At 45.2% G+C, this 18,271-nt stretch overlaps 1 protein-coding gene across 3 annotated transcripts in view; it reads right to left on the bottom strand.

The window, feature by feature from the left end:
* Positions 1-18,271, bottom strand: part of LAMB1 (laminin subunit beta 1) — a 68,684-nt gene that overhangs the window by 47,877 nt on the left and 2,536 nt on the right. For all 3 annotated transcript variants that reach the window (XM_047695855.1, XM_047695854.1, XM_047695856.1), the window contains exons 4-8: positions 15,710-15,845; positions 12,395-12,468; positions 6,022-6,210; positions 5,870-5,933; positions 1,965-2,167 (exon numbers count right to left, since the gene is read on the bottom strand). In XM_047695855.1, coding sequence (XP_047551811.1) covers positions 1,965-2,167; positions 5,870-5,933; positions 6,022-6,210; positions 12,395-12,468; positions 15,710-15,845 — 666 coding nt within the window. The remainder of the gene's footprint in view (positions 1-1,964; positions 2,168-5,869; positions 5,934-6,021; positions 6,211-12,394; positions 12,469-15,709; positions 15,846-18,271) is intronic.

Here is an 18,271-nt window from a genome sequence, read left to right as displayed (position 1 = left end):
TAAGAATTAAAAAGTAAATAAAACCTAGTTACTTTTTTTTTTTAAATCTATGCCCAAAAGAAACCTATTTTAAGAGAAATCAACAGAAGTTACACTGCAGAACTAAATGTACAAACGCTGTCTGGAAAACGACTCACATTACTGCAAGGTTTATGGCTGTGCCACATAGAAGAATGGCTTTTTTGCTTCTTTTGTTTTGATTTTGACTCCCAGCACCGCACTTCATTGTTTTTCCAAATCAAAACGAGATTCAGAATATTAATCACTTACTTCGTTCACACTTAACTTTTTGTCTTTAAGAAAGGAAACATAAAATCTCGGGGAAAAAAAAAAAAAAACAAATTATTTTGCGGGATGGAGGGCCCAGGATGTGCTCCCTTGGCATTGTGTCTCCTCCGGCAAGCTCTGCCTAAGCCCGAGGCACATAAAAGATAAATGCTTTCAATCTATCAAATAGGCGTGTGCACCGGCACCTCACCTAAACACTAGTTTCTATAGAATGGAATTCAGGAACAGGACAGACAGGTCTGCCCTGGACTCACCTTGACAGGAGCGCCAGTGAGCAAGAGAGTAAAATCATCTCCTGACAAGCTGGTTTTACACAGAACCCAAAAAAACAAAAACAAAAACAAAAAACCAAAAACACCCACCAGTCCCAAAGCACATACCACAGCACTCTACAGTGTCGGAATCAACAGCACACAGTGCTGAGACCCCTGAGAGTAACAAGACTACGAGACAGGAACAATGCGCCAGATTTGTTATGCTGAACACTAAACACTGCGTACCTAGCATTCTCTGAAAGATGTAGCAACGAGATTACAAGGCTGTGTCCACCCTTTAGGCTCTGCTAAAAATGCAACTTTATCTACAGGGCAAGTACTCTAAGTGGAGCATATAGAGAGCAGAAGTTTCAGCTGGTTGAATGCACGAATCCTGGACCGTCCCAGATGAGGACTAACAATCTTGGGAAAGCAAACAGCAAGTAAGGCAGGCACAATCTTCATCAAGGGAGGCCCAGAGTCTAATAACAGAAGGAACCCTGGGGCAGAGTCAGGAGAGCTAGACATGAAATTTCCATCTGCTGCTGACTTAGGGCCCTCTGGTGAGCTGTTTAGTCCCTGTTCCGTTCTAATAAGGATAGTTGGTGGAGTAAATCCATTTAGCTCCGAAATCCTATGGGTCTGTAAAAATTACCAGTTCACTTTGAAATGGGTAAAATACCCTAACTTTATCCATTTGGCAAATCACCCAAATCCCCAATTTTTAGAAGTACATGAATTGACAACACAGCGTAAAAGTGGGAAAAGAATGAAACGAGTAGAAGCATATAAAGAAACAAAGCCCACTGGGTTCTTAAGTCATGTTCTGTGGTTCTGGGTTCAAATGTCCTGGTTCTCTGGGCTGAGGGCACTTTATGCTTGTGGTGCCTGATCTTCCCTAAAGGAAAGGAAGATGTGATGGCTATTGAGAAAACCTCTTAATCTTTATTGGATTGGCTGGAAAAAAAAGATCTACTGTAGCAGTAGCTTGTTGCAACAATTTCCAAAATTTAATTCTTTGTCTCTGACATGAAGAGTCCCAGAAAGTTAGCAAAGAGAAAACCATCCGTCAACCACCAGTAAGGCGGAAAGAGCTAAAAGTCAGTCTGGAAAAATAAAACCCCAAGAAACTGTGAAAGGTTTAAGGTAAAACTAGCTTCAAATTGCTTTTTGGGATCATCTGTCCAAAGGAGAAAGCCTGGGGTGCCTGGGTGGCTCAGTCGGTGAGGTGTCTGCCTTCGGCTCAGGGTCCTGGGATCCTGGGGTCCTGGGATCGAGTCCCACGCCGGGCTCCCTGCTGAGCAGGGAGTCTGCTTCTCCCTTTCTCTCTGTGACCTCCACCTCTCTTTCTCAAATAAATAAATGAAATCTTAAAAAAATAAAATAAAATAAAGGAGAAAGCCCCCCAGAGTGCTTGCTTACCATTCCCTCTACTTCCTCATTCACTCCGTCCACAGGTGCACACTCGCTGGCATGGCCATAGCAGAAGCAATTTCCTCGAACCACCATATCATACACTGCATAGTAATACTTCTCTCTGATTTCCATTCTGGAATCCAAAAGGTTATCACCCAAAGTGTGCAGCTTCACAAACTTGATTCTCAGGTTGGTGATTTTTAAGAGATCTAGAGGATCACCAAGAAGAGGGAAAGTCTGATCAAATAAGGGAGACATCTTTTGCAATGACACAACATCTCTCTACAGACAGGCACGACAGATAAAAATCACCCCCTTGTACGGTCTCGAGGGCCGTGCTAGTAAAGCTTGACATCATGGGACAGTCTCTGGAAGAAGGAAGGGCTGTTCCCTCTTCACCAGTTTAGAAAGAACATCAGACCATTTCAGGAAAAAGCACGAAGGCAGAGAAATTTAAGAACACGGTGGCACGGCAGCCAGAAACCTCTAGCACACAGTAACCTGAACGACTGCGATGCCATTTGGTGTCACGGCAACGAGCGTCAGCTCAAACCCAGAGGAGTCCATGCAGGTGGGAAAGGGTTTATCAACACACTCCAATTCTCTTATTACAAGAGAGCTAGGATGGAATATTCTTGTGTTCATTTTGGGAGGAAATAAAGTATATCTGAAATTTCCCACCACATAGATGAAATCCAAGTTGCTAAAATAGATTTAACACTGCAGAAGAACCATGTTCCAGGGACAGAAGATCTCCACCACATTCTGACCCAACATCACAGTCTCCCACTTTTTTGTCCCATTTGTCATCCATAGCGTGACATAAGGATAAAGGATCTCAGTATCAGGAGGTTGGGGCAAGTTGTTTTATCCAAAGTAATAAGTTACTTGTGGATCAATTTCTCTTATCTTTTCTTCTCGCTCCTGGGCCTACAGATCTATGCTTATTACAGATGTGGGGCTACCAATTATATTGTAGAGTAACTTGATAAACCAAAAGCCATTCATTCTTCTCCAGCAGTGTTTCCATCAATGGCTAAGCTGCTCTTGCTGAAGTGGATCTGGAAAGATTCATGAGTCCATCAGTCCTCCAGCCTGAAATTGTCCCTAAGCTTTACTCTCACTGGTGCTGACGCATTCTCGTTTGCCCCACAGGACAAGGGGCTGGCACAGGGCATCAGAGACTCACGAAGCCCGAATACAATTTTAATGACTTATAATACATGTGCAGCCTACAATGAAGACTATAGAAACAGCTGTGGGTTGAAAGGGACAGTCCATGAGTCCCTGCATTGAACTTAGGCTCTTTGTAAAATCAAAAACGGAACAGAGAAAGCGTGGTACAACTTAGCTGGCTGGAATGTGTGAATGCCAACATTTCCTCCCACACACAGAATGAAGACAAGTATCTACTGACAAGAGGCCTGACAACAAAGCTGCAGAACGGCCGGAGTGTTTAGGAGCCCCTGAACCGAACTTTGTGGGAGCCCACGGAAGAGCAAATATGTCCCTTCTCCGTTCTCCCAGCACAGTTACCGACAGCCAAGCATTGTACATGGACCTCCTGGCGTGGGCAAGACTCGCTTTTGAAGTGAGGCCCCAGGTCTCAACAACAGGGCCAACCAAAGAGACTTTCCTTGTTCCGTAGAGTACAAAGGCGATGGAGAGCATCAGCAGTTAAAACAGGTGCCTCTCGACCACAGGCAAGATTTTCTGAGGCCATTCAACAACAAAAGACCAGAGAATTATGATGGTGACACGTTCCCCAAGTTCTGCAAATGTCATCCAAGAAGGAGCGGACCGTGAGTCCTTGCAGGACGCCACAGGGTGGTGTCGCGGACACCATGTGGACGCTTCTCACAACCGGGTTTTGAGAGCAGGGAGGGGACGCCTCGAGAGCTCACTCAGAAATGGCACAGGGCTGGATGTGCCATAAATATTTGCTTTGTAATAGAATGAACAAGCAAATTACAGACCAGAGACGGTCTGGGCCGCATGTAAAATTAATTTAAGTGGGGAAACAACCGTTTTCTGGCAACATTTCCTGGACGTTTTCCATTCTACTCTTGCATGCTTCGCGCTGGGAGACTCTATGGTGCCTTGGGTTCAACTAGGGCCGTCTGCAGCTGGGCACGATCAGCGGAATCAGCCTTTCCTCTCTTTAGTGGCCTACGCCTTAGTAGCCGGAGAGGGAGTCTCATCCCCTCACTCTGAGGTACAGGGACCAGGTCCACGCAAGACCCAAGCCACGGCTCGTGGCAACATGAAAAGCAGCAGCTGCTTCAATTCACTGACTATTTTCTGTGGGTCAGGCACGTCGGAAGGTCGTTTCTAGAACTCATTTTCCCTCCATAATGATGTTCAAGTCAATATTACTATATGTACGGACAGTTGAAAAAACAGATTCTAAAAAAAACCAGGTTTAAGCAGATTACTTGCCCCAGGTCCCAGAACTGTGATCTCCTGGAACTGGGATTGAAACCCAGGGCTGCCAGACTCCAAACCCCCTTCTTCTAATTAGCGCATATTTTGCCTTCCAAGATGATCAAAATGTAATTCTGTAACGACTGAAGCATGGTTGCTACATGCTAGAAAGCTTCCAAATTTAGATTTAGAATCATAACTTATGGGTTCAGGATCTGACTGTCCTCTTATGCACATTATTCCAACTCTCTAAGCCTCAGTTTACTCATCTGTTAAATGGAAATACAAGCATACTGAGCACGGCTAACACCTGGATTTCCCCCCAGTACTCCTCCTTCCTTCCTTCCTTTGACAAGAAAAGCCTCTAGCGAGAGTGTGAGAGGGCACACGGCCACCTTGCTAGAGGTTTCCCAGTGTGTCTTGAGGTTGGCCACGTGACTAAATTTGGCCAGTGGGACGTGAGCAGCTCCCATGTCATCTGCCCTTCGCTGCCTCCCACCCCATAGGTCGGGTCCAGTTCCAACCATGCCAGGAGTAAAGACTAGGAGACAGAAGGAACCTGGCTGCTCTAGTGGCTAGGGTTGCCAGATGTAGCAATAAGAATACAAGTTGTTCAGTTACATTTGAATCTCAGATAAGCAATATTTTGGTCAGTAAAGTCTGTCTTAAATATGACATGGGACATAGTCACACCAACCGTAAATATTGCATGGGATGTCCTTGTACTGGTCACAAATATTCCATGGGATATAATTATACTAAAAAAACAACTTGCTATTTACCTCCAATTGAGATTTAACTGGCTGTCAGCCTTTATTTTATGTGGTAATCCTACATGTAGCAGATGAGCTACTGTTCTTCTCTGGAAAGCCCTCTGGATGATTTCGTAAGAGAGAAATCAACTTCTATTTTATTCAAGCCACTGTATGTTTGGGGACACTCTGTTACAACAGCTTAATCTGTACCCTAATTTATGTATACATATATTATATAATATATACAAGTTATATATTATATAACATACACAATATATGATATTATATAACTTATTATATAGGTTATATATTATATATAACATATATAAGTTATATGTTATACGACATATATGTTATAATATATGATACATAATATATAATAAATTATGACTTATGTAATATACAAGTTATATATTATATGACATATTTATATATATATATTTATATACATATATATTATACTGAGCAATAAAATAAGGTATTACAACCTGCATAATTGTTTCAGTACTTACAACTTAAATGTTTTACTCTAATCAAAATGTGTTCCCCATCGGGGAGGACTTTGATTCCTGCCAAATTCAAGGACCTCTGATTGGGTATTGTGGAGATAAAAGGAAACAAAGAGGGTAGATTCTGCACTGAATGCTTAGATTTGGGGTAGCAGTGTTCTGGCTAGGAGTTCTTCCATGATTGCTGTTTTCCATCAAAGCTTTTATTCGAAAACAAGCTTACTCTGTATCCTTGGACTGTAAGGGTCTTCTATTCTGAAAGCAGGATCTAAAGCACGAAATATCACCTAAAAATAGATACAAGAGTAATGGGTATTTTTGCCATGATCAAAAAGAATTTGTGAGTAGAATGTAAAACAAGAAAAGCAAACAAACCTCTCCTTCGGTTGAGGGTTCAATGTCAGAATAGCGGGAATCACAAATTATATCATCCACTTTCTTCATGGGCCCGGTGGAGATGCCTGGAAATGAGCTCTCGCAGTCATAGGCAAAGTATCTGTACACGCCCCAGGTTCTCCCGAAGTCGGACGATCGTTCTATCAGCATAGCGGCCGGACGGAATGTCTAAAGGCGGGGAAGAGAAGAAGGCTCGTTTGATGTTTTCTATTGGTGATCTGTACTTTTTCTTTTTTTTTAAACTCAGATGAACCTATCACTCAGCTGCTCGCCATAAACCCTGCCGGCGTGTGGTTGGTATCTAGGACTGTGGCAGGATTTCAGAAACTTCAGGCCGGTGCAAGGAGGGTCCTCTCCCTGGCAAGTGTCGAGCCCTGAAATGCTGCATTTCCTCCCACCCTAACAGAGATCAGTCAGCTGCTTTTCTTTAGAAGCTGACCATAAGTGGGACTTAATAGCTAACACTCTTTGGATGAGTCGGTGCACCCATCACAGGACTGGTCAGGTTGCCCGCTTGCTCGGTTCGCTTGTGTAATCGTTTGACAGCTGGGCACTGACCGCCGCTCAGTACAGACCGTGGTCTGCAGGCTGCAGATGGGCTCAGGAAGCACATTCATTACATCATTCAGGATACAAAACATCACAGCAGAGTCTCCTACAGTGTGCTCTGGGAAGACTAACTCGAGAAGCTGCAGAACCCTTCGATTCCCCTCCTAGCTACTCCACTGCCCAAAGAACCAAAAATGGGGACTCAGATACTCGGATGAGAATGTTCATGGTGGCATAGTTCACAATGGCCCAAAGGCAGAAACCAGCCAAGGACCCATCAAAGACCAATGGATAAACCAAACACGGCATAGACATGCAAGAGAATGTTATTCAGCCATAAAAAAGAAATTCAGATACTTCCTACATCATGGATAAACCCCAAAAACATTCTACTCAGTGAAAGAAGCCAGGCACAAAAGGCCAGATCCTGTAGGATTCCACAGACAGGAAAGGTCTTGAATTGGCAAGTCCGCAGAGACGGGAAGTAAATTGGAGGTTTCCAGAGGCTGGGGGGAGGGGGCAATAGGGAGTTATTGCTTCGTGGGTAGAGTTTATATTTGGGGTGATGAAAAAGTTCTGGAAATAGAGAGTGGTGATGGTGGCACAACATTGGGAAGCCACCTAATGGTACTGAATTGTAGAGTTAAAAAGGTTTAAAATGGCAAATCTTGTTTTATGGATATTTTCACACACACACACACGCTCTCTCTCTCTGAATGATTCAGAGAGAAGATAGCCTCGAACTGGATCCTGGAAGGGTGAGTGTCTTCCAGGCAGCAGGCAGAGGGGCTGCAGGCGGCAGAGGAGCTTGACTAGGACGGGGAGGAAGGAACTTGCTGGCCATGTGCAGGCCTTGCCTTTACCTTTATGCCGCAAAAGGGGAGCACCAAAAGACTGGACTGGACAGAATGAAATGATCAGGTTGTACTTTAGAAAAATCATCCTGGGGACACCTGGGTGGCTCAGTCGGTTAAGCATCTGCCATCAGCTCAGGTCATTATCTTGGGGTCATGGGATCGAGTCCCACATCAGGCTCCCTGCTCAGTGGGGAGCCTACTTCTTCCACCCCCTCTGTCTGCCATTGCCCCTGCTTGTGTGCACGTGCGCTCTCTGATAAATAAATAAAATCTTTAAAAAAAAGGAAAAAAGAAAAATCATCCTGGGGCACAATTATTGGATACAGAAAAACAAGAAACAAAAGAAACCAAGAGACAAGGAAACCAACTGAGAGAAAAAAAGATGAAGGTCTTAACTCAAGCATGACAGTATGGTCAGACAGAAAGGATGCAATTGCTCTGAAAACTTAGAGAATTTAGTAAAGCATATTGAATCACACTTGGTGATCTGCTGGGTTTCAGTGGAAAGGGAGGGAAGGAAAGAAACAGGGGCACCTGAGCTTGGGGAGAGAGAGAGAGAGAGAGAGAGAGAGAGAAAGTGTGTGACTGTGCTAATAGCAAAGCCCAGAAGAGAAGGCAGGCTTTTGGTTTTGGACTAGTTACACGTGAGGCATCCACAAGGGGACACCCAGCGGACAACCGGAAACAGCGGTCTGGCACCCAGCTGCGCCAACAGAGCTTGAACCATGGATTTGGAAATCACTGTTGGCATATGGTATTTGAAACCCCCAAAGGTATGACTTTCCCCCGAAAAGCAAAAGACAAGATAAAAGAGCCAAAGTCATTGTTCCAGAAAAGGCATCAGCACAGGGCTAGCCAAAGCAGGAAAGAGTGGTGCCAGGCAACTGAATTACATCATTGCTTAACCTCCTGTTATGGGCCAAATGGTGTCCTCCCCAAATTCTTATGTTGAAGACCTAACCCCTTGTCCCTCAGGATGTGCTGTATCTGGGTAATTAAAGTAGAATGAGGTCTTACAGTGGGCCCTAATCCCATGCGACTGGCATTCTTTATAAACAGGAGCAATTAGGATACAGACATGTCCAAGGGAAGACCAAGGGAAGAGAGAAGAAAAACCACCTTCTCCAAGCCAAGGACAGAAAGAAGTCACAGGAGAAGCCAACTCTGTCTACACTTTGATCTTGCCCATAAAGCCTCCACAGCTGTGAGACAAGACACTTCCAGGGTTTAAGCCGCCTTATGGAGGCCCCAGGAATCTAACACCCTCGAAACACACTCTTCTTACACATGGGAAATGGCGGCTCAGACACGTTCATGGACTTGCCAGCTAGAGGCAGAGCTTAGATTCAAATCCAGGCTGAATGAGGCCCAAACCCATCTTTCTGCCTCACTGGCTGATGGCATCACAGCAGATCAAGTGGCTGTCATGGAGGATGGGATACAGAGGCCAGATTCCTGGAAACTGAGGCAGGATGGAGCTTTGGGAGGATGGAAAGAAGAGATGAGGCACATGGCGCATCCACTGTGGGGAAACGAGGGCCGAGGAGCCAGCCCAGCAAACAGAAGCTGAACAGACCTTCCCTTCTGAATGAAAACCAATGCTTGGGAGAAATCCGGGTGACCACTAATGGGGAGACCAGTCCATTCCCAGACCTCCTTCTGCCTTCCTTAATAATCCCGACGGTCTTTTGCATGGATCAAAGGAGACAAGGGTAAGAAAACGGAAGGTCATATTTTGACAGATTCTTTGACTTACTCACTTACTAGTTGCTTGGGTTTTTACTTTTTTACCTGTTCAGGAATATAAGAAAATGGTACTTTATTAAATTCAAGAGTACATGACGAAGGAGTTTAAATTAAGGGGGGAAAACCCCAATAACTACCTCAGCCAAGACAAACTCCCCATGAGGCCTGCCTCCTGGGTGATGACATCTGGGGACAGACCAGCCTGATGTCTCTGGGTCAGAAGGGAGCAGAGAGGAAACGCCGTACAGCCAGTGCTGGCTGTGATTCTTTCTCCCTCCTTTCCGGAAGCTTCTGAGTCCCTAAGGGTCATTGACAGAGCGATCCGATTTCCTGTGGACTCAGGAGGCTGCTGGAACCCAGGAAAACACTGGCATGTTCAGAATGGAGGCCCTTCCACACTCTTCGCTCATTCATCAACCTGCTCAGGGCTCACACTGCGGTGCAGCTACCTCTGAATTTCTATTCCATGAAAGAGCTACGATTTTGGCAACATCTGGCTATGGACCCAAGCCCACTGTGTATACGTTACAAGAGTTTTGCTGGCTCACAAAACCCAACCCAAAACCCAATCCACTTAGCAAGCAGCTCTCTCCATGGCAAACATGTGTTCCTCACCACCACCCGCTACCGTCCTCACTCCTATTGCCCTATTGCCACGCTCCTGCTTAGTCAGCTTGGACATCCAAGATATCTTGGCTTTATCCTTCTCCTTGCCCTCCTTCTGTTGTTCTGCTTCTCATTCTTCTCCAATTCATGGCTGAATCTTTGATTCCAAAAGGGCCCAACCGAGGACCCCCATGGTAGTTGGTGAGGAGGATTCCCAAGGGTAGTAGCAGCAGAGAGGAACAGTATGGCAACAAGGGGAGGTATGTGATTTGAAAAAGCTTTTCTGGTAATACTTCCAGGATGCCCTAGATGGCAGGGGCGACTCCCTCCTATGTGAGAGTCAGGCCCGTCTCTGCATGAACCCCAGCAGTCTCCTAGGTGAGCTCCCCCCATCAGCACAGACCTCAACGAGGGCCTCCCCACGAGCCCTCGGTGCTCACTGTCCCAGACCCTCCTCTGCCTCCTCTCTGGCCACCTTCCTTAAATAGTCTCATCTCCCTGTCAATGGCTCCCCGTTTCCTCTATGGCACACACTCCTCCGCCAGGAGTCCCGGTCCTTCTGACTGTCATCTTCCTTCCCTCGCCCCCTCACGGCCCGAGCTCCAGGCAAATCTACGCCCAACGAACCCCGCCCAAACTGTCCACCACCAGCGCTTTGCTCTCAGAAGCTGTCCCCTGCCAAGAACGCCTTTTCTTCCACCTCCTCCCACTGAGATCCTGCTCATCCTTCCTGGCCCAGGTCAAATGCAGTCCCGACCTCTCTTTGTGAAGCTTTCTCCCTTAGCCCAGGCTACGAGGAATCTCGCCCTCCTCCATGCTCAGAACGTATATTCTCTGAACTTCTGCTGAGCGCTTAGCACCCTCCGTGACATAAGTTATTTGCCAGTCTATGCCCCCCCCCCCACCCTAGTAGGGTGGGAAGGTCCTGCAGAAAAGCAACCATGAGATCTTTAAAATCTCCCGCAGGGCCTTGGGCACTTTCTTACAAACAGAAGATGGCTGAATTCCTTGACCCGCTTATCCAAGCATCCGAATATATAAAATTATCGCATTCCCATTAGAGGCAGGTAGCAAGACAATGTCTACTCCCCAGTGGAGGGCTAGGTCACACAACGCCCCAGTGCAGGGGTTCTCACTCCTCCCACTCTTCCTTCCAAAGAGGAAGCCGAGGCCCCAGCCGCATGCGCCAGAAAGGGGCAGGGTGGGGATCTACGCCCAAGCCTGTCCAACCCCATACATGTTGCTTGTCACACGGGAGCTGGAACCTGCAGGGGGCGTCCTCTCTCACCCACCGCAGCCTGCCTGCCTGCACCCACTCCTCACATCTCTGTTGGGTCACCGCCTGTTTGACCCTCCGACTTGCGCGGTTTCATCCCTGGCCCACCGAACTCAGCTGAATGGGTATTTAATGACAGAATATGTACCTCAAGGACCTCGGGTGTACGCAAACACAGAACGAACCACAGAGGCACAGATGCCCTTTCCGAAGTAAAAGATAGGGCCATCGACATGAATAATGATAATTCTGTCTATTTTAGACATGAAGGTAACATCTTTGGGCATGGCCGAGTTTTACTTCTAATGACCAAGCTGGGCTTGGCCGCGGTTAATGAAGGGAGGAGGCACGGTGTTGATTTGCTTGGTGAAAGCCCCCCACCTCCCCCAGTATCAAGTGTCACAGTGGAAACCTTCTTGTCCAGCAGCAACAGCACCTCTGAGGGCCCGGGGGGCGGGGATGGCAGTGGATGAGGGGCTCAGGCCTGGGAAACAGCAGTCCACCATCCCTCCCAGTTGTGGTCTGACTTTCATGCCCTTCCATGCTCCTTGGCCTCCAGAGACTTCCACGGCTACCCACACGCGCGGTCACTCCCTCCCCAGCACCTCTCTTCCTAACCTGAGACGGTGCTGCTCAGGCCCCCCACCAAAAACTAGCCAAAGTGGTTTTAATCTGAGAAGTGGGAGGTAAATTATGGGTTTTATGTGCATCAACGTGTACTTTAAGTCATGAGGAGTCTGTCATTTCCAGGCAGCTGCTTATGAAGAAACAAAGGGACTTTGTCCAGAGAAATTCCCCAGCCCGGGAGTCATTTTACATCTCTAAAAGAAAAAGGATGAGAAAATCCACATTTAAGAAGGCATACGCATTTCTTAAGGAACTGCAGAACTGTTCCCACAAATTTTGCAAGCCCTTGAAAACTAAAGATAAAACACTTCCTTTTCAGTTACCAAGCTCAGCATTAAAACATCAACACAAGGGATCAGGGATTTACTCTCCAGATGTTTTATTGTGGTTTGGGAGAGAGTCAAAGCTGCCTCTCTCTCTGTGGGGACATAAAAAGAGATCTAATTAAAAGTTTACAGTTGAATTACCTTAGAATAGAGGCTCGCTCTCTCCTGCTTGCCACGAAGATAGAGTATTTGTTGAACATAGTAATTTGTGCCCATCTTAAAAAGCTGCTCGATGATCCCAATTTATGACAACAATAATATTTAAGTTCCCACTTAGGCCGACTCTCAACAGAGAGCCATACCGAAAAGGGAATTACACGGCGCCTCTCCACGTGTCATTTGTGAGAAAGTGACGAATTCCTTACCTTGAAAGTCATTATGAGATGAGTAAAGTGGAATTCTGCTTCCAAATCCAGTTGGATCGTTACATTTTCCACACCTATAGGAGATTTTTTGGAAATACAAAAAGGAAATAGTAAACAGGGACATCTGTGAACAGTTGGGACTGTTGTCTTAAATTCTCTTTATGCCCCTCACAGAAACCCTCCTTGCATTCTATCTGAAAGTGAAGCTGCAGATAGGAAACCTGCTTTGGCGTAGGAGGTAAAGCACAGATCAGAAGGCTTTCCCAGTTCTCCACAAATGGTTCCAGAGCTCGACACATTGAATCTGCTGAGCGGAACAAGACATCCGGCAGATTGCCTCTAGTTGCTGTCAAGAAAGGCAGCTTTTGCTTAGGAGAAAGTAAAACATCTCCCCCGTCCTCTAAGCCAAAAGGCTCTCAAGGGGAAGGAGGGGGGTCACTTCCTGTGCACAGTAGGGGTTTAGCTTGCAGTTTAAAGCAGGGGACCTAAGCCTCCTCCAGGCCAAACACAAATATTCCTTTTTTTAATGCAGCAGCAAAGAAAATAAATAAGAGTCTACCATGCATATTAGTTATGCTCCCATTTAGAAAGACCTATCCCCGACGGGGAAGACTTTGGATGCATCACCACAACCGAAAAACAATGCCAGAGACAAAGAGTCCCTCAAATAAATACACCGGCCCAGAACAAATACTAGCATCTTCCCTTTCGGGGGAAGCCTGAACAAACAAACCAGCCTTCACGCCATGCCCCGAGGGTGGGTCAGTCCCACGTTAACACACTAAAAAGGCCACTGGAATTCCAGAGATGGAAAGTACCTCCCTCCTCCTCGCCAATACCTCCAGCCCTCCAGGCTGCCTCTTTGCTAAAGGAGACCTTTCCCAGTTTGCTGGGTTGGAGAGATTAGGCTTCAGGGGGTCCATCTTCTATAGCAAAGGAAGTCTTAAAGGCAGGAAGACAGGAATGTGTCAGAATGAATCATGTCACGGGCTGGTGTATTTTCAGGAAATCAGTAGGACTTTTGAAATAAACTCTCCCACTGGAAAACCGCCAAGCCAATTGTGGGGGGTGGGGGGGTGGTCACTGAAACGGATATGAGTTAGTTGGAATGTTAAAGAAAAACATTATAATCACACTAACCAACCTTATCTAAAAATTTTAAAAAGCCATATTATAAACCGACTCTGGACATTTCGGAGTGGAAGGTGAGCTCAGCCCCCATGTGTCTCTTCTCTCCCAGGCTTTTAAAAAGCTGCAGTGTTTGTTCAAAATGAAGAGATAACAAAATAACGTAAAGTGCAAACAAGCCTAGGACCCTTTCTGTAACATAAGAACATACACTGCATTGGGCGCCCTAAAAACACATTCCGTTTTAGATTTAGAACCTGATTAACGCATTGCAGTTTTTTTAATAAGGGAATAAAAACCCACAGAGAGAGAGAGAAAAAAAAAAAGGTGATTCTTTCAAAGCGTGTTTGATTTCTGTCAGACCTAGGGGTAGATTCCCCAGGAAGGGTTCTGAAAAGTAGCTGTGCCCTCCAAGCCCATTTCGATGCCTGAACACCAATAATTTAAGGCCGCCACCTAAAGCTCCACTTGGACGAAACCCACAGAAAATGGATAAAATCTCATCCAGAAAGAACATCTTTAATAATGAGGACACCAAGGAGAGGGCAGGGGCAGTAACAACCAGTCTGACTTTCTGAAGACTAGGCTTCAGCTAACCTCACTGAGTCTCTCGGGACAGAGAACACAAGCGCCTCTCCTTGAAAATCCGTCTTTCTGGCCTTTGGCCTCTTGCCCCACGATTTCAAAGTGGCAGAAATTGGTGAACTCCTAAAGCAACCAAGAAAAACCCTCCCCTCCCCCGGCACTATAGCACATGATGAACAATTTTACTATCAACTTGATACGAAAGTTGAGGTGTCCTTCTAATTGTCCTTTCATGTCACTGGAAGAGTGTGGGCAGTCGGGACATGCTCCTGTTGTTTGGAAGCGGTGCTGTGCTCTTTCAGAAGTCCTCCGTGACTGGAGTACAGACTTACAGAAACTTCCCTATCGCATTCAACTATCAACCAAGATAACCTCCTGTAAGAATTGGTAAGGCTCTAATGGACGGACACACTTTTTGAGGACGAGACTGTCTCAAACTGGTAACCAATGCAGTCCCAAGGCTGACCAATAAATAATCAATCAACTCTCCCCAGAAACCAAGAGTCTTCTGAAAAGCAAGGATAATTTCATAGTCAATGACAAGGAAGTCCAGTAAAGGAGTTCCTCTTTATAGCATGTTACATGACAGAAAGCCTCCAAAAACTTCCCAGGGATAGGGCATATGTAAGAGAGAGATCTAGTCGAATCTATGCTCTCTATGGCCAAACCTAGGTTTACAGCTTTGAGATCCAGAATTCTCATAATTTTTTTGGAAGATCTAATGGTACATTGTTATTGAGGAGACACAATAACTCTACCTTTATTTCCCAAAGTTCAGCATTCAAGTTTGACACAGATGCAAAACTAATGGGGGATTAGTTTCCCAGTGAAGTAACATCAAATTTGATGAATTTACTAAACCCAAACCCGGGGCGCCTGGGTGGCTCAGTGAGTTAAGTCTCTGCCTTCAGCTCAGGTCATGATCTCAGGGTCCTAGAACTGAGCCCCACATTGGGCTTTCTGCTCAGCAGGGAGCCTGCTTCCCAGCCCCCCCCCCCCTCTGCCTGCCTCTCTGCCTATTTGTGATCTTTCTCTCTGTGTCAAATAAATAAAATACATTAAAAAAAATTAAACCCAAACCCCAAGGCAAAGAAAGGAAAAAGGAGCTGGCTTCACATACTCACTAGAGAAATTGAGTGGGGGTCATATCTAGATATGACAGCCTAGAGTTGTTGAAAAATTAAGACCTAGTGCTGATTCACAGTACTATTACTGAATTTTCTTAGAGGGAAGGACACTGATGGTAGGGGGGCTGCTTTTGCCCTTTCCTTTGGGGTTGATCAAAATGAAAGATGCCATATTTTATGGAAGATTTAGGGCTGTGCAGGGCCTTCCACATCCCCAACAGATACAGCCGCCCCCACAAAGACTCCCCTCAGGATGAGGGCTATGAAATACTCCTTTGGTCTAGCATCAAAGACTTCTTTCTTACAGAAAGTGCATACTTGAGGAAGAAAGATCAGATTTTACCAAGAAAAGTTAGTGCTAGGCAGTAAATCTGCCAAAGGCCATAATTATAGGGCAGACAAACCAATCAAGATTACAAATACCCAGGAGCCTGTAAACTCCTTCCAGGTGACCAATCACACACCAAGCACATACCATTTTCGGATTGCCACCAAATCTTAAGGCGGTTTGGAGCAAATGTAGTGACCACATTTTCAATGAGATGACTGTCAGGATTGAGGGTCTCGTGATAAGGATCTTGTGAATTGCAGATGAAGCATTTTTTGTCCTCCTGAAAGGAAAGTCAGTTTCATGAGTCTAGGAAGCAATCACACACACACACACAAAATGCACACACACCAAAAATTAAGCCCACAATACAGAAATCAAGCCAACTTGCTTCAAGAAAAATGAATGTCTCAAAATTACTTACATGACACATAATAATATGCCTTTTGCTTTTTAACTTATGGTGTATGCATTACTGCTGAAAATTTCCTCCACGCTTGTAAACTCAAGGTCAAAAGTAAAAGGTAGCATTGTTTCCACAAGCTATTAATTTAATCAAAATGAAATTTCTAGGCATAAGCCTTCATCTCAATGAATAGCTAGAGAAGCTTACTCTTCCAGTAAAATGCAGAAGAGGTATTAGAGAATTTTTGCTGACATAAAGCAAACTGAAAAATGAAAGGGGGAAAAAAAAACAATTCATTTGGCCTGTTTTTCTAAAACCTACATAAGACAGAGGCCAAGTATTATGCAGATGAATTTAAGAAGCTTTGGGAAATACAGAACCTGTTTTCTCAGCTTCTGCCCTGCCCAAGAATTAATGGTGGCAACTTAATCAATGGTGGCAGCTTGCAGACTAACCTAGAAACCGCTTGGAATATTTGGGAAGTGGGGATGAGGATGTGGTGCTTTGTTAAGAGCACTATACACTGAGACCCACTCAAAGAATGCCAACACGGACCTTCACGAAGCTGAGAATGGCATCGGTAAAGATCCACAAATACCGAACAACACTGAAGCAGGGATAATATTCTGATAAGGACAGTATAGACAAATTGTACTTTTATGTTTGTCCTTATTTAGTTATTAGTTATCCCCTTCCTCCCGAAAGGATTAGGGACGAGCAAAAGGTACTAAGAAAAAGCGAGAGAACAGAAGTCAGGAATTCAGTGGGACCCTGGACAAAAAAAAATACTTAAGATTCCTGCCTCAGTTTTCAGACCCATTAAATGTTTGAGAGAAGTACACACCCAGGCCCTTTCTTTAGAATCTGATATCTGTAAAGAGCACTCCACACTTTCACGGCTGATCCCATAATCCAGAGAGTTTGCCTTGACTTGGCTTTGAAGACAAACAATTCAATTCTCATTCTGGTCAAAGCCAGATTCAGAATCTGGTGATTCATTTACAGGATGTCCTCGCCTCCGAGGTAAATGTTAACACAATATTTTAGGTAAGATTTACATGCTAATATTAGAAAAGGTAACATCGACTGCCTTCATTAACCTGTAGTCAAGGAAACTAATACTGGAGAACAATTACCAGAACTCAAAAAAACGTTTAATTATAGCCACCCTTCTAATCAGGAGGAAGCAGTCTAGACATCTCTGTGTAAACCTGGAAGCAAAGGAGCAGAATCCACTTTACCGCATTCCTCTGGTTTAATTTCTCCAGTCTCCAGAATGGGCTCTCTTCTGGCTTTATAAAAGTGGCTCCATTTTAAGGTCTCTGCGGTGCAAACCACACAACATGGACCTCCTCCCAAAGGGCAGGTATCCAGGCAGTGGAGGGACCAAAACTGGAGCAGCTGGCTCTGGCACTTGCAAGCAGGTAAGACTAACTGACTTTTGCTTGCTTTAGAGGTCAGAAATAACAGTCTAGGGGGCGCCTGGGTGGCTCAGTGGGTTAAGCCGCTGCCTTCGGCTCAGGTCATGATCCCAGGTCCTGGGTTCGAGCCCCACATCGGGTTCTCTGCTCAGCAGGGAGCCTGCTTCCTCCTCTCTCTCTGACTGCCTCTCTGCCTACTTGTGATTTCTCTCTGTCAAATAAATAAATAAAATCTTTAAAAAAAAAAAAAAGAAATAACAGTCTACTTAAAAAAAAAATTAAGCAAAAGGCTTCTGATTCTAGGTAGTTAATTTTGGGATGCCTGGGTGGCTCAGTCAGTTAAGTGTCTGCCTTCGGCTCAGGTCATGATCTTGGGGTCTTGGGCCCCCACATGGGGCTCTTTGCTCACCTGGGAGCTTGCTTCTCCTCTGTCTGCTCTGCCTACCGCTACCCCCCTGCTTGTCCTCTCTCTCTCTCTCTGACAAGTAAATAAAATCTTTTAAAAATAATAAAATATAGTTTTGACTTTGTAAAAATGTGACCTTTGAAATCTAAGATCCTGGCCCGGTTGTTAGAAGGCACCCAGAAATTTCATTTGGGTCCTTCTCTGTCAGGGTACCATGGCAACCAGGAAATTCTGAAGAAGTATCTAATGGAGGTAGATGGGGAACAACACCACAGGAAAGAAAATCAGGGTCAGTGATTGGAATGACCTTGCAAGGTATCCGTCGGTGCTGCCCGTACCCTTTATCCAAGAGAAACGGGAAAAAACCAAGATCACTACCCAGTATAAGAAAAAGAGGATACACTATCTTTTACACACATTCTAAGGAGGACAGATTTAAAATAACCACAAAACCTTAAGCACTCGGGACTTTTTGA

Source organism: Lutra lutra, chromosome 11 (genome assembly GCF_902655055.1).
Source record: "Lutra lutra chromosome 11, mLutLut1.2, whole genome shotgun sequence".
NCBI classification, from domain to species: Eukaryota; Metazoa; Chordata; class Mammalia; order Carnivora; family Mustelidae; genus Lutra; species Lutra lutra.
The sequence above is the reverse complement of the archived record's forward strand: the minus strand, read 5'-3'. Positions and strand labels throughout refer to the sequence as shown.